The sequence below is a fragment of the Balearica regulorum genome, chromosome Z, assembly GCF_011004875.1.
Source record: "Balearica regulorum gibbericeps isolate bBalReg1 chromosome Z, bBalReg1.pri, whole genome shotgun sequence".
Classification (NCBI taxonomy): Eukaryota; Metazoa; Chordata; class Aves; order Gruiformes; family Gruidae; genus Balearica; species Balearica regulorum.
In genome coordinates this window covers 68195038-68208919 of record NC_046220.1, presented here as the reverse complement: position 1 = coordinate 68208919, position 13882 = coordinate 68195038, and the positions used below count along the sequence as shown (strand labels likewise).

The window sequence follows — 13882 nt, the reverse complement described above, 5'->3', positions numbered from 1 at the left end:
TCTATAAACTTTGTGCTTTGAGTTTGTTGTTTGTGTTGTGGAGATTTTTTGAAGTTGTTACTGGCAAATTTAGTAGAGTGTATTCTGTGTTAGAAGTATAGATTTGTGGGAATCTGCATTTGAAATACTACTGGACTGAACTTTGTTCTGGTTGCTTAGTTTTATAAGATTCTTTTGGCTTTCTTTATAGTCACTAATTTCAAATTCCTTTGTAGTGTAGGTTTTACCTCCTAAAATTTTTACCTTGATAGTATTGTCTGAAAATTCAATGCTTGTTTAGTTAATGTATTAAATTCAGAGCAGCTAGATTAATTAAATGATCAAGTTCATATTTCAAATGCATTCTCAGCAGAATCAACAAAAATTATGGTGGGATTTGAGATGTAGAAGACGTGGTAGATGCATGTGTTATGGAGGCTGTTCCCCCAGTTATGTATTCCATGCTTCCATGGCTTAGTAGAATGAGGCAGAAGATAAACTCTTTTAATTCCACAGGTTTTGAATGATTGTGTGCAAGTTGTCTGGTCCTGAGACACCTTTCATGTTACTGACTATTTAATAGTTATAGTTTATGTGGGGAGGGGTTAGTTTGGATTGTTTTGCTGAAAGTCTTGAAATTTGGCTTTAAAAGCTGTGGTGTTTTTAAAGGCGCTTATGGATGGTTTCCTCAAAAATGAGGTAAATGTTATCAAAAGCGTTAAATTACTGCAAGTATGATTGTAAGTATCACATAGGCAAAATTTTAAGGTTCATTTGCATCTGCAAGCATGTCTGGCTTCCCAGACTAGGTAATCTTCTGAGTAACAGTTGAAACGAAAGTGGCTTAGTCCCTCTTACTGTTCAGTTGTCTATATTCTTGCATTTTTGTGCCTCATTTTTTAAAATGACCTTAATTAAATGTGAAGCACACTATTAGCTCAGAGGATTGGGCTTTTTGGCTTGTTTCACTTGCTGTTGCATTATTTTGCCAAATGATGATTTGTACTCAAAGGGCCCAATCCTGACATAAGTGACATAATGCAAATTAAAGGCAACTTCTTAATTCAGTGATGTGGAATTAGGTTCTGTGTTTCCATCTGTACCTTACAGGTTTAGTAATTATGCAAGAAGACTAACTGTATTTCTTGGGAGCAAGTAAGCTGACCCATACTGATTTAAAATCGAAGCAAAATAGTTATGAGTTTTGCCCACTCAAAATCAGAAAAATTTGTTTGACTTCGCATCTTAGGGTTTGTTTTGTTGTTTGGTTTTTTAATTTTAAATTTGTTAATACTCTGTTGTTAATATGTAGAACTGGAGCTTTACCATTACAAATAGATTTAGGATTTTTTTCCTCTGATGCCATCATTTTAAGGATCAGAGTTCCAGAATACTTGCAGCAGCCTTGTATTTTTCTGTCTGTTCGTGACAAACCAGCTACTGTACATTCATATAGAGCAGTACAGTCCTTGCCACTGGCAGTCTCTCTGTGACAGAGAGCCTGTAGGCTGACATAAAGTGCAGCCTGTTGTGAACTGCTAAGTGGGAGTCTGCCAAAAACTCAGCAGACAGAACTAATTGGGGAGAAAAAGGATTTTTGTGCCCTCATCTCTCCCTCTTCAATTTTTTTTACAAGACGGATATTGTTAAAGTAACTTGTTTATGTAAGATTTGTCTGCCTCTATTTTCTCATTGCATGAATCATTTTTTAACTTCAAGTCTTGCACCGCAGGTCACTGAGCACTTCCACATGGCGGCTGGCACAGGACCAAACTCGAGACACGCAACTCATCACAGTTGATGAAAAATTGGTAAGGGTTTTCTACTGCATACTGCTATGATACAGCCTTCAGGGTTATTTCTGCACAATAGGCATTCAGTATGGTATTCTGCGTTCTTCTAGGAAAGCCGTATAAATGTGAACTACAAAGCAACAGTCCTTCATACATTTTTAAAAGGGGAACCTAAGTAAAACATACGTATGTTAAGGAAAGAAGGCATTCAAAGTGTTAAGCAACATAAAACGATGAGTACCTTTATTATTATGGCCAAGGACCAGTATGAGCTGTAATTTATAACAAGCTGGTTCTTTTTGAAATCTGGGTATATTTTCTGTGTAGTGAAATTATACAGAATTTGCCAGCTTCCTGAAATTGTCTTTATTTGGATCGATATTACTAAAAAAACTGTGTAAAGAAGCATCATGCAGGATTATTGTTACTATGCACATTTACTCTAGCTTTTGAATATGCATGATTACAGCTAGGAACAAATGCATAACATTCTTCTGCTAATCAGTAGCAGATCAGAAATTTGGCAATCTTTTCTTGTAAGTTCTTCCATAATGTGTGGTCTGTTACTCTAGATGCAACCTGACACTTATGTTTACATTATTCAATAGTATAATTTTTGTAAGACTTCTGCGGGGAATGCGTCACAGCAGAAGCACGCTTTTCATTGGTTTTCATATCGCTTTTGAATCTACAGGTGAAAAAAATTCCTATCATATGTACCAGACAGTTCATGTTGTATGTACTTTCTTGTATCCCTGAAGCTATATTAACTACTTAAGAAATATTTGGAATTTGTATTTATAAATTGAACATTTGTAATGATAACTGCAAGTTGAGACAGCTGAAGTTTTAACAGGTTATAGGAAAAAACCGCACCTACTTTACAACTCTTTAAGGCTTTTTTTTCATGTTTTGTATTATAGATGTAGCAATAATAATCTACTCACAGGTAAAAAAAATCAGTTCTGAATTTAAAAAGTAATAGTATAATTTCAAGTTTAAAAATCAGAGGAAAAATTAATACTGTATTCTAGCGAACATGATTATCTTGCTAATCTAGTTGCATAACTCGGGATTCAGGAAATTTCATTTAGTGTACAAGAGTTCATGAGTCACTGTGTAAATAAGATTCACCAAGTCAATAGACCTACATTTCCCTAAACAAATTATGAATTGCGTTTGGTTTTTGTAGCACTGTTCTTTAACATTAAAAAAAATCTAAATTAGCGTTTTTATAATTTACAGTATCACATTTCCCTATTGTGACCTTGGGTGATGGATACATAGATCTGAAAGAGACTACAGTGTGAAGATAGACCCACAAAATAAATACTCTTCTATCTTTCATTTTGTATTTAAATGTACATTATCCTAAGTTAGGGTTGTACATTACCCTGTCTAGCTATGAGACTTTATACTTGCAGTTGAATTAAAGTGATACTACTTTGAAATACAATTCTGTTCTCTTAGTGTTAGTTTAAATCAATTGTAAATGAAGTGGTTATTTCTAATGTCATTATATGTTCTCAGCAAGTTAAAGGTGCTCATATCATAGTTCCTGGGGCTCTTTTTGAGATCTTATAGTAGCAGCCATTGAATACTCTTTTTAATTTTTATATATATAATGTATCTAAATGATTATCTTCAGGTTTTTCAAGTATTAGGTGAAATATCAGACTAAATGGTATTTTCCTACAGTATTGTGAATGTAGTTGCACATTCTAGATGCACAAATCTTTTTTTTTTTTTTCCCCCTCCAAATTATTGTAGGGCCTGAAACCAAATGATAGAAAAAGAGAATATCAGCTTAGAATTTTCATTTATAGATTTAGTTAAGTTTTTGGAGAAGTTGCCATAATGCCATAAAATATCCTATAATTGATGTTTTATTAATGGGCAAAAATTTATATCCCATTAGCAAGGCAAATCTTGACAAAGAGGTTTGATGTTGTTTTCAACTCTTTCAGGATTAGAAGTTCTCTAGACACCTAGTAAATCTCATGGAAAAGTGGAGTACTGTATTAACTTACTTTAGGTTGTTGCAGTATATTTCGTAATTGTAAGTAGGATTAATTACAATCCATTAAAATTGATTTAACGTATTACATGCATTTTCTGTTTGTTTTTTTAAATAACAAGCATCACCTTTGGGTGATTTTTACATGCACATCAGAAAGAAGAAGGAAGAACAGGTGGAAAATGGGATATGGTTTTCCTTATTTGCATTACTCCTCTTTTAACGTATTTTGAAACCGAACTCTTCTGTCAGTTGATGTTTACAAGGCTAGTAGATTAATACTGTGGTTATTGGAAACTTCTAACTCAGTATTGTAGTTGAATTAATCTGTCTATTTCTAGTCCTTCTGTAGACCTTGTATTTCTATGTGTACATGCACATGCTGGAACTTGTTCCACAGGGATTCCTTTGAATTATCTAGAGTCCCACTTGGTTCTGTAAGTACTAAAACATTCCTTGTATTGGTAAACACAAATGAAAAAGAAGGGGGAAGAGCATCCTGACATTGAACTATTAAGCCGTAGTTGGTCACCTTCTTATTGCAGCCCAACGTGTGTTGAATACAACAGAAAAATGAGTTCTAAGTAGTAGAAAATACAGTAGTTTAGACCACATTCATGTTTCATATTAGAAAAAAAGTGGGACTTTTAAATATAAAAGGAGTTAAATACTCAGCTTGTATAGAACACATCCAAGAATTGAGATCTTTGTCTCAGCTACTAGCTGTTTTCAGTGAATATTGAATAAAATAACTTTTAACAAACAGTTAAATCCGAAGAAAATAACATACAAAATGAACAAAACTAAACAGAAATATAGTTCTTGCATCACATTTTGAATCTCTGGCCACCAATTAGGTCATATTCCAAGAGTCCGGACAAATAGCTGTGTGAAAAGTAGTCTCTCAAGACTTTGCTTGCATAAGGAAATTTGGGCCATAGAGGACAAAGGCTGTCGGCAGCAAATCTCCTTCAGGTAGCGTTCCAAATGATTTAACTGTTTGTGTGTGTGGAATAACATAGCTTCTATCATTATTACAAAAAGCTTCAGTGGTTTTGCTGAAATGGGGGTTTGAACTGCTTTAAATTACTGTGATTTCTTTCAGTCGTCATAAGTAGGGTGCATCAGTACCATTTGTTGTATCTAGAGGTTGTCCAGTTCAGCATGTGTGCTTTAAGCAAGCTTCCCAGTCGGTGCTAGTAACACTGCATTGTGGGTGTCTAGCCTGGAGTTTCTACAGGCGAGGCATTTTTGTGAAAGTTGCTGTCTGCAATTGGAAGGTACCCCCAAATATTTGCCAATAAAAGGACTTCTGTAGTGGTTAAATGATACTATACAATATTGCAAGAGTGTTTCAAAATTAGAACAACTGCCAGAAAATATCCTTTGCATCTCTAAAGCAGAATACTCCACTGATAATGTATATGCTGTAGCTCAAAGCAAAAATTATCACGAGAGCAATTGTAGGGTTCAGTCACTGGGGAGACACTAGAAATATTGTGGAACTGTGGTTAAGAATCAGCTATTAGTTGCAGCCATCTCACAGATGTTTTTATTCTGTATCAGGCCAAGATATAATAGGATATTTGCTACACAGAGTTAAGCATTCAAGAGCAGTGCTATGAAGTGCAATTGAAATAGTACTAAAGTAGTTTTTGCAGCATTGTGAGAACACATAGGGACAGACTCTATTACAAGCATAACAGGCTGACTACAGTGATGCTATTGACATTTCAGCACCTGTCCTGAAGTTGTTTTGTTTTGTCTATACTGTTAATTAACCTTTTTTCAGTAATGGTTCAGAAGTCTCAGTACTGAACCTAAGCAGGGGGCCAGTTTCCTTCTGATTGTAGACAAACTCTACATAACTCACTAAAGGTAACTTGCATACACCAAATTGGATGCAGAAATTCTGAACCCCTTTTGGAGGATGAGTAGTTCATACTTTTCAGATGATGTTCTAGAGGAGCAGTAAATGCTATATATTTCAGCAGCCTAGGCCAAAGTGGATTAATAAGTAAACTTAGTAGATAAGGGAGAGGCTGTGGATGTTGTTTACCTGGACTTTAGTAAAGCTTTTGACACCATCGCCCACAGCATTCTCCTGGAGACACTGGCTGCTCATGGCTTGGATGGGCATACACTTTGCTGGGTAAAAAATTGGATGGCTGGGCCGAGAGTTGTGAATAAAGTTAAATCCAATTGGTGGCCAGTCACAAGTGGTGTTCCCCAGGGCTCACTGCTGGGCCCAGTTCTCTTTAATATCCTCAACAATCTGGATGAGGGGATTGAGTGCACCCTCAGTAAGTTTGCAGATGACACCAAATTGTGCGGGAGTGTTGATCTGCTGGAGGGTAGGAAGGCTATGCAGAAGGATCTGAACAGACTGGATCAATGGGCTGAGGCCCATTTTATGAGGTTCAGCAAGGCTCAGTGCCCAGTCCTGTGGTTGGGGCACAACAACCCCATGTAATGCTACAGGCTTGGGGAAGAGTGGCTGGAAAGCTGCCCGGCGGAAAAGGACCTGGGAGTGCTGGTTGACAGCCTGCTGAGTATGGGCCAGCAGTGTGCCCAGGTGGCCCAGAAGGCCAACAGCATCCTGGCTTGTATCAGAAATTGTGAGGCCAGCAGGACCGGGGAAGTGATCGTCCCCCTGTGCTGGGCACTGGTGAGGCTGCATCTCGAGTCCTGTGTTCAGTATTGGGCACCTCACTACAAGACAGACATTGAGGTGCTGGAGCATGTCCAGAGAAGGGCTTTGAAGCTGCTGAAGGGTCTAGAGAACAAGACCTATGAGGAGCCACTGAGAGAACTGGGGTTGTTTAGCCTGGAGAAAAGGAGGCTGAGGGGAGACCTTATCGCTCTCTACAACTCCCTGAAAGGAGGTTGTAGCCAGGTGGGTGTCAGTCTCTTCTCCGGAGTAACAAGTGACAGGATAAGAGCAAAGGTTGGATATAAGGAAAAATTGCTTCACTGAAAGGAAGAAATTGGAACAGGCTGCCCAGGGAAGTGGTTGAGTCACCAGCCCTGCAGGTATTTAAAGACGTGTAGATGTGGTGCTTAGGGACATGGTTTAGTGGTGGACTTGGCAGTGTTAGGTTCATTGTTGGACTAGATGATCTTAAAAGTCTTTTCCAACTTGGATGGTTCTATGATTCTAATAACGATTATGAAATTGGTGTCAGACGTCTTAGCAGCTTCCTCTTGGCTGTCCAGACGTAGCAGTTAGTCTGTTATAAGTGTTTACTACCAGCAAATTCAGGAGTAGCAGTGTATTAATAGGATTCTCAGAACATGAACCTCTTCAACAACAAAGTTGCAGAAACACTCCAGTCCATTTTTTCTAGAAGACTGCATTATTAGCAAACATCACACAGTGTTTTCAGGATTGAGTCATAGTTTGTTCACCTTCATCCAAATCCCAACTTTGGCTAGGCTTCAAAATTAGTGAAATTGTATAATCTTTGTTTGATTAGAGAAGTATAGACTTTACTATAATAAACAGTGATAATACTGCAGCTCAAAATAAGATATACAAACAAGTGAAAAATAGCCTGGAATGATTAAACTTCTTCAAATCTCAGTCTGATAGTCTACAGTGCTGTGAAACAAAGAACATGGTAAATTAAGCTTTAACATGCTTTTCAAAATGTGATCATTGCTAGCAGCCTTTCCCAAGAACTGAGAGTATATAATACACTTTACTCTGAAAACGAAAGCAGTAATGTGTCGTAAAATTACATGCGAGACAGTGTGACATTGCATTTGAAAACTGTGTATAGGAGCTGTTTTTGCAACTCGGTGAAGAGAAACACTTGGCAAAGTATGCATTTATTAGAGACAGGCTTACTAGATTTTTCTTTTCTTGAAACTACTATTCAGCCAAGAATTCTCCAAGCATTACCACTGTGTTAGATAATAAGGATATAGTGGATGTTCTATGTTTTGGTTTTTGAAAATGCTGTTAACCCCTTGTGGGTTATTCCTTGAGGGTGGGAGTTCAAGCTGTTCCTAAAGTAACTTAATGGGTTAAAATAATTTAGAATAATCTTTTCTTCATTTAATCCACTCTAACTGCAGTATTTATTCAACTGGTTACCATAAAGAATTCCGTTCAGGACAGCATTCCTCTTTAGATGAGGAATGTAACTTATAAATTTTTGTGTGCCTTAGATGTATGGCTCTGTGATAGGGAGTTGCCATATTCAAAGGGTACAAGGTACCAGGATGGAAATCTGGGGCGGGGATGGTGTGGTGTGGTGTTCAGACAGAGTTACCCATTCCTTCTCCCTAGCCCTAAATTTCTCTCTTGTAGGTTGTATTCGTTCTATTTTTTTCTTTCTCTCAATTAGATCAGCAGTTTGTGTTTTGCTTTAGAATAATGAAAAATGCAAAAAAATGAATAATCCTGTTATGTAAAATGAGGTTAATAAAAGTGTTTTTTCCACCCTTTACATTGCAGATATGTTTTGATAAACAATTTCTAGCTTTGGCCAAAATGGCCTTGTATATGAAGTCTGTGGTTTGGAGAAGTACTTTCTTCCATCACAGTTGTGTCAAGCAAGCAGGTGACCAGCTTATTTGAACTGTGTTGTACTTGGGATTCAAGACAAAAGAAAAGTTGTTTGCTGGTGGGTTGTAAAACACTTACTACAGAGTCTCTTGTCCTATAATTTCGTTTCATATGCAATAGTGTTTGGTTTGCATTCAGTCATCTGCAGCTGTGATGTTTGACACTTGAATGATACTAGTTTCCAGTGTAGAAGGTGATTAAGCTATAAAACCAAATTCTAGAATTATTTCAAAATTAAATACATTCTTTCTATAAAAGTGAAATATTCAAAAGAGAAGACTGTTTGCAAGTAAAAATACATATACATCTACTTCAATAAATGTGTCTAAATTAAGAGTGGACTTACGTAGAGTTAAATACTTCGAGGTCTTTACTTTTTTGTGGTCACCAATAGTTTATTTGTGAATCCGCATTTCTCCTGCAAAACAATCTATTAAAAAGCTCTTTTTCTATTTCTTTTTTTTTTTATTTAATTTTTTTTCCTTTTCTTTCCCCTGTGAAGGCTTAAGAAATACTGCTCTCGGGAGGAAAAACCTGTCTTGGGTAACTTTGTCAGGTAGCTAATATGAAATTTAATATTTAAAGGTTTTAATGATTTTGGGGGTGGTGATAATCCCTCTCACTTCATGTACACCACACTGGTCTGTCAGAGCATATACTAATTTCTAAACAGTGATTTTATTTTTTTTTTTAATTTAAATAATTCGGCAGTTTAGAGTTTTGGCTGGTAGTTGCATTTGGTCTTAAATACCGTACAGGCTCAGGTGTAATTGCTTGTGTAGTTACCAGTTTATCTAGCAATGTACAGATTTTCAGTACTGCAAATTCATTATATTTTGCTGTTTAGCAATTGAATCTCTCTTCAGTTGGAATATCCTAGGTCAATTCAGCCTGTACTGCTTGCTACAACTTGTTTTTGTAAGCGGTTTTAGTCTGATGAAGCTTGCGGTGGTTTAGAAAACCTGGTTGGTTGGATACCAATAAAGAGCTTTCTATAAGAATGTCTGCGGGCAGCAAGTTACTATCCATGATAAAAAAGCTTTCTATAATTCTGACAGTCCAAGTAAAGAAATTGCCATCACCTTTAGCTGTCTTTTAAGAACAATAAATATTGCTATATTACTAAATTTCAGCTTGAGATAATTTTGTTTTTCAGTTTAGAGAAGTACACATTTTGCAAGTAGCCCAGAACCTTGTATGAAGTGATACATAGTTGTATGAATGAGAGCAATTGCACTCTCATCCCTACGTAGATTTATTTTGGTTTTAGGATAGGGTAAAGGATTTAGGTTTCTTTGAGAACCTTTTCTTTTGGTGCATGGTAGTGCTACTGGGTATTGGAAGGAGGAGTGTCTGAGATTGAGGTTACACAACCTTCTACCATCTCGAGTGTCTGTTTTGTCTGGGCTTCCTTCGTGCAGCATTCTTGTGCAAAAATTTAAAGGCTTTAGTCTGGAGCACTGGGTCAAAGAATATGTCTCTTTGAAGGGCATGCAGGTGATTTTTTTAAAATTTTTTTTCCATTACATAGTATTTCATTTTCTATCAAAGAATACTGATTTTCAAGAGCTTGCTGTGATGGCTGCTCAGAACAAATTAAAGGAGTGTCATTGTGTCATGTTTAGTTTGTCTGGCTTCCAAAGGGTTGTTCAACATGCAAATACTTGTTTGATTTTATAAGTCTAAATATGCAAGCAATGTTTCTAATCTGCGGGAAAGAATGAAAGTAAGCCATTGATACAGTCTAGTAATCAACAAAAGTAAGGACAAACTTCATTTTTGGAGCTGTTTTGTTTCATAGTTTTGCTTTTTCAAGACTAGATAGTATTTTCTTGTTGTCATAAAACAATACCATTATTTGAACCTTTTCTAGAACACCTAAGTTAGTATCCCCTGTTACGAAATCATTCTGTAGATGACATGAATTCTTCTTGTCCTGTCCGGAACAGTGAATAAAAACCCTCCTTGTAGAGCGCTTGCTTTTCTGTTCAATCAAATGTGTCTTTCTGCATTTTTGTAGTGTATCTAAGTTGTAGATTTAAGACACAAATCCTAGCCCAACTAACAAAGTTCTGTGTACAGACTTGAAAGTTATTTCTAGTCATGAAGTTTTAGCTGAATCATTTTATCAAGTCAGAAAGGAAGAGCTTTCCCTGTCTGGAACGCCCAGCAATCCTGTGGAACCCGTGAACATCTTGGTCATCCTGCAAGAGAGCTTGGTGCTTCTTCATTACTACCTCTTTCTACTCAAAAGATCAATGATGAAGTGGAACCAGATGCTCTCCAGTTCTTGATGTCTTGTTTATGAGGTATCTTTGAAATACTTTCATGGCTGCTGTCTCACATTAGGAACATTAACCTATGTTAAGTAGGGACACGGAGAGAGCATCTGATGTTCAGTTCCAGAGTTTTAATATGCAATTTAGTTGTGAAGCATGCATTGTAGGGAAATTAGTCTCTTATGTATCTTTTTGGCATACTCAGTTCTATTTAGTCTATAAAGCCCATTGGCTTATGTTTAGTGCACAAGAAAATCTTTGCTTGATGGGGAAATAACTTCTATCCTGTCACCTCTTAGCCTGAAAACTGAGTTAACAAGTGAGAAGAAGCTGAGCTATAAGCAATTTCAACAAAATGCTGATAAGTCAGACCAGATGCGGTATTTTTTTTTAAAGATGTTACAATTATGTTGCAAATGTTTTAAAAAAATAAGACAATGGTGAGTAATTCTGATTACAAACATCTAAAGAAATGGATAGTTTTCCTTCCAGATTAATTTTATAGATGTGCACATACATTAATGTATAAAAATAAATAACAGTATTTTTCTATATAGGCCAACATCATCATCATAAATTTTTTTTATCACTGTTTAGTAAACACAATTGTACATTGTATTCTCCTTTGATTTTTTTTTTCCCCTCTCACAGTAATAGAAAATTGAAAGGAAAGATGTAGTGTATCAAGTTGAATTACTGAATTTAATTGGTGATGGATTTCTCTCTATTATGTGAGGAAGTATAAACCATGATTTCTGTCCTATAAATAACCTTAAAGGCCAAGCATATAAAGGCCAAAGCACAAATTATAGGGACAGACTTCTCCTTAGAACAAGCTGAAAACATTTTGTGAAGTAACACTGATACATTCTGGTTATGATACAGCTTTTTAGAGAGAGATTGGAGAAAGCTTCCATTCCTTATAGATAAATTTAAAGAAAGCATTTTTGTCCAGTGGTATTATGCTGTGTGTTTTATTGGTGATAGTGAAACAGTTGAAGCCCCATCAACCTTTCCCATCCCCACCAGGGAATAATGGCTGTGTTATTGTTAGAAAAGAACTTTCTAAAACATATTTAAGGCTTAAAAGCTGTATGCACTAATTAACAAAATACAGTGAACATTTAAGCTGTTAATAGCCGCAACATCCCTGATGCATAGACCTTCAGTATGCTAACACTGCATAACAGTTCTCTATTGTGCATCTCTTTAACGAGGGTAACTGTGTCAGTTCTTTTCTTGCTTCACTACCTGCTGTGTATGGAAATTATGTACACTATTTAGCACTAGCTTTCAACTTTTAAAGTCCATGCATATTACATAGAAGCATTACATTTTGCATTAGGGTAAGGGACAGCTTTTAACAGGTCTGGCTTCCTTGGAGTTTCTTAAATGCAACTTTTCTTCTAAAAAGCATGCAGCCACAGAGATTTTGCTCTAGATTTGCATTTCTTGATTGGGGATTTGCTTCTGATTTTCTCCCATGTCTCACACCACTTGTTACTGTGTGGCAAAGATCTGTTACAGAAATCACTTTCTTTATAAAGGAGCTGTAAAGAATAGAGAACATGCATCACAATGAAGGCAGGCATTGGTTTACATGAACTCAGGATTTCTCAATATTGTTCTTAGTAGCAGACCATGGACTAGTGTGACACTATTGTCAAGTTAAACTTTAAACCACTACTTTTTGGTTTTTTTCCATCCCCACCTTTGATGAATGTCTTTTTTTTTAATAAACAAAAGCCTAAATAGTTTGTTAAATTTTAACCCTTAAAATTATATGGTGTTCCACAGTTGCAGTTAAATAGGGAGATTGTTAGCTAGTTAAAACTGAATCCACAATGAATGTTTCATATTCTGTAGTGATAATGTTTCTTATGACTTCATCATAGGAAATCTTACTAGAGTTATCATGTCTTAAGACTTTGCCATATGTCCAAATTTGAACTCAGCAGCTCAGACCTTAGGGTATTTGCTGTCCAGGTTAGAGTATGAATTGGCCAAGGTGTTCCTGCTTCACAGCAGCAATTGCACTGCTTATATGTAAGTAGTGTCCCAGTTCACTGCTAGGCTCTGAACGTCGTGCTTCCTTGGCTCTTCTGCAGCTTGAACGGGTAACGGAGCTTTCCACAACACTGAGAAAAGGCACCCCAGCCAATGGTTCAACACAGATCAGACACCTTCCCCTCCAAAGGCTGAAGATGGTGAAACAAGTGGTGCCCGTATTTGGGAACTCTACTTGGGCCTTTTTGGAAAATTTCTTAATGGCTACTTTAAAGGAAGCTTTGTAAGGTTTTCAAATAGGTATAAAGCAGATCAGAACTGTTAATTTTCTTGACAGAATTCCTGAAAAACAGTAACTTTAGAAAATTTACTTAAGTCGTATGCTTATGATTTATTTTGTAAACACAGGTAATTTTTAAATTTTACACAGGTAGTTTTAAAAACCTAGCCACTTGTGTGCATGGAAGCAAAAGATTGGCTTACATATGCTTTGACCAAGGTTTAGAAAGTATGTTCTCTCTAAATCTTGCTATGTTACAAGAAAAAGTTGTTTACAAGATCCACTCTAAGTAATTGAGACTTTTTTCCACCTTGTTCGAAATAATCACACTGTTTATCATTTTCTCAGTTTGAAGAATGTCATGACCATGCTGAAATCTCTGATGACTGCTAGTAGCAACATCAATCTATTTTTATGAAATATATTTTTCTCCCCTGTCCACCCCTACTTTCCTCCATTTAATAATGATTTTCTGAATTTCAGTCATATGGAGAAACTGCAAAATGTAAACCCAGATATTTGATTCCCTTTCTTTTTAATTTCATTATATTTACCCAGACAGCATTTACAAAACTAAGACATACTGTTACAGGAAAAAAAAATACATTATTAATAATTAAATAATCATTTTGTCTTGCTCTTTGATTCTTTCTTGGCAGAAAAATTATACTGAGCATGCAATACCCGTCTGTGCTGAAAGTGGGACTTACGTGTTTTGAATGTTTAATTTTTAAATTTCTAAAATGTTGTTTACCTGTCCATCAAGAATGCAGGCTGAATGATAGGTATTTTTTGCATGTTAAGAAAAATGCCTCTCTCTTTTGAGGCTTGTCAGGGCACTGAGAGGTGCAAAATCTGAGATGTTTGGTTTTATTTTTATTATTATAGTTTAATAAAAGTACAACTCAGCAGCTTTTGTCATAACTTTTACCACTTTTATAAATACAATCTTTC

The 13882-nt window shown here is 36.2% G+C and overlaps 1 protein-coding gene across 1 annotated transcript in view; it reads left to right on the top strand.

Moving 5' to 3' along the window:
• NDUFS4 (NADH:ubiquinone oxidoreductase subunit S4) overlaps window positions 1-13882 on the top strand; it is a 47279-nt gene that overhangs the window by 18327 nt on the left and 15070 nt on the right. The window contains exon 2 of the mRNA XM_075740091.1: window positions 1712-1790. Within this exon, the coding sequence (XP_075596206.1) occupies window positions 1712-1790 (79 nt within the window). The remainder of the gene's footprint in view (window positions 1-1711; window positions 1791-13882) is intronic.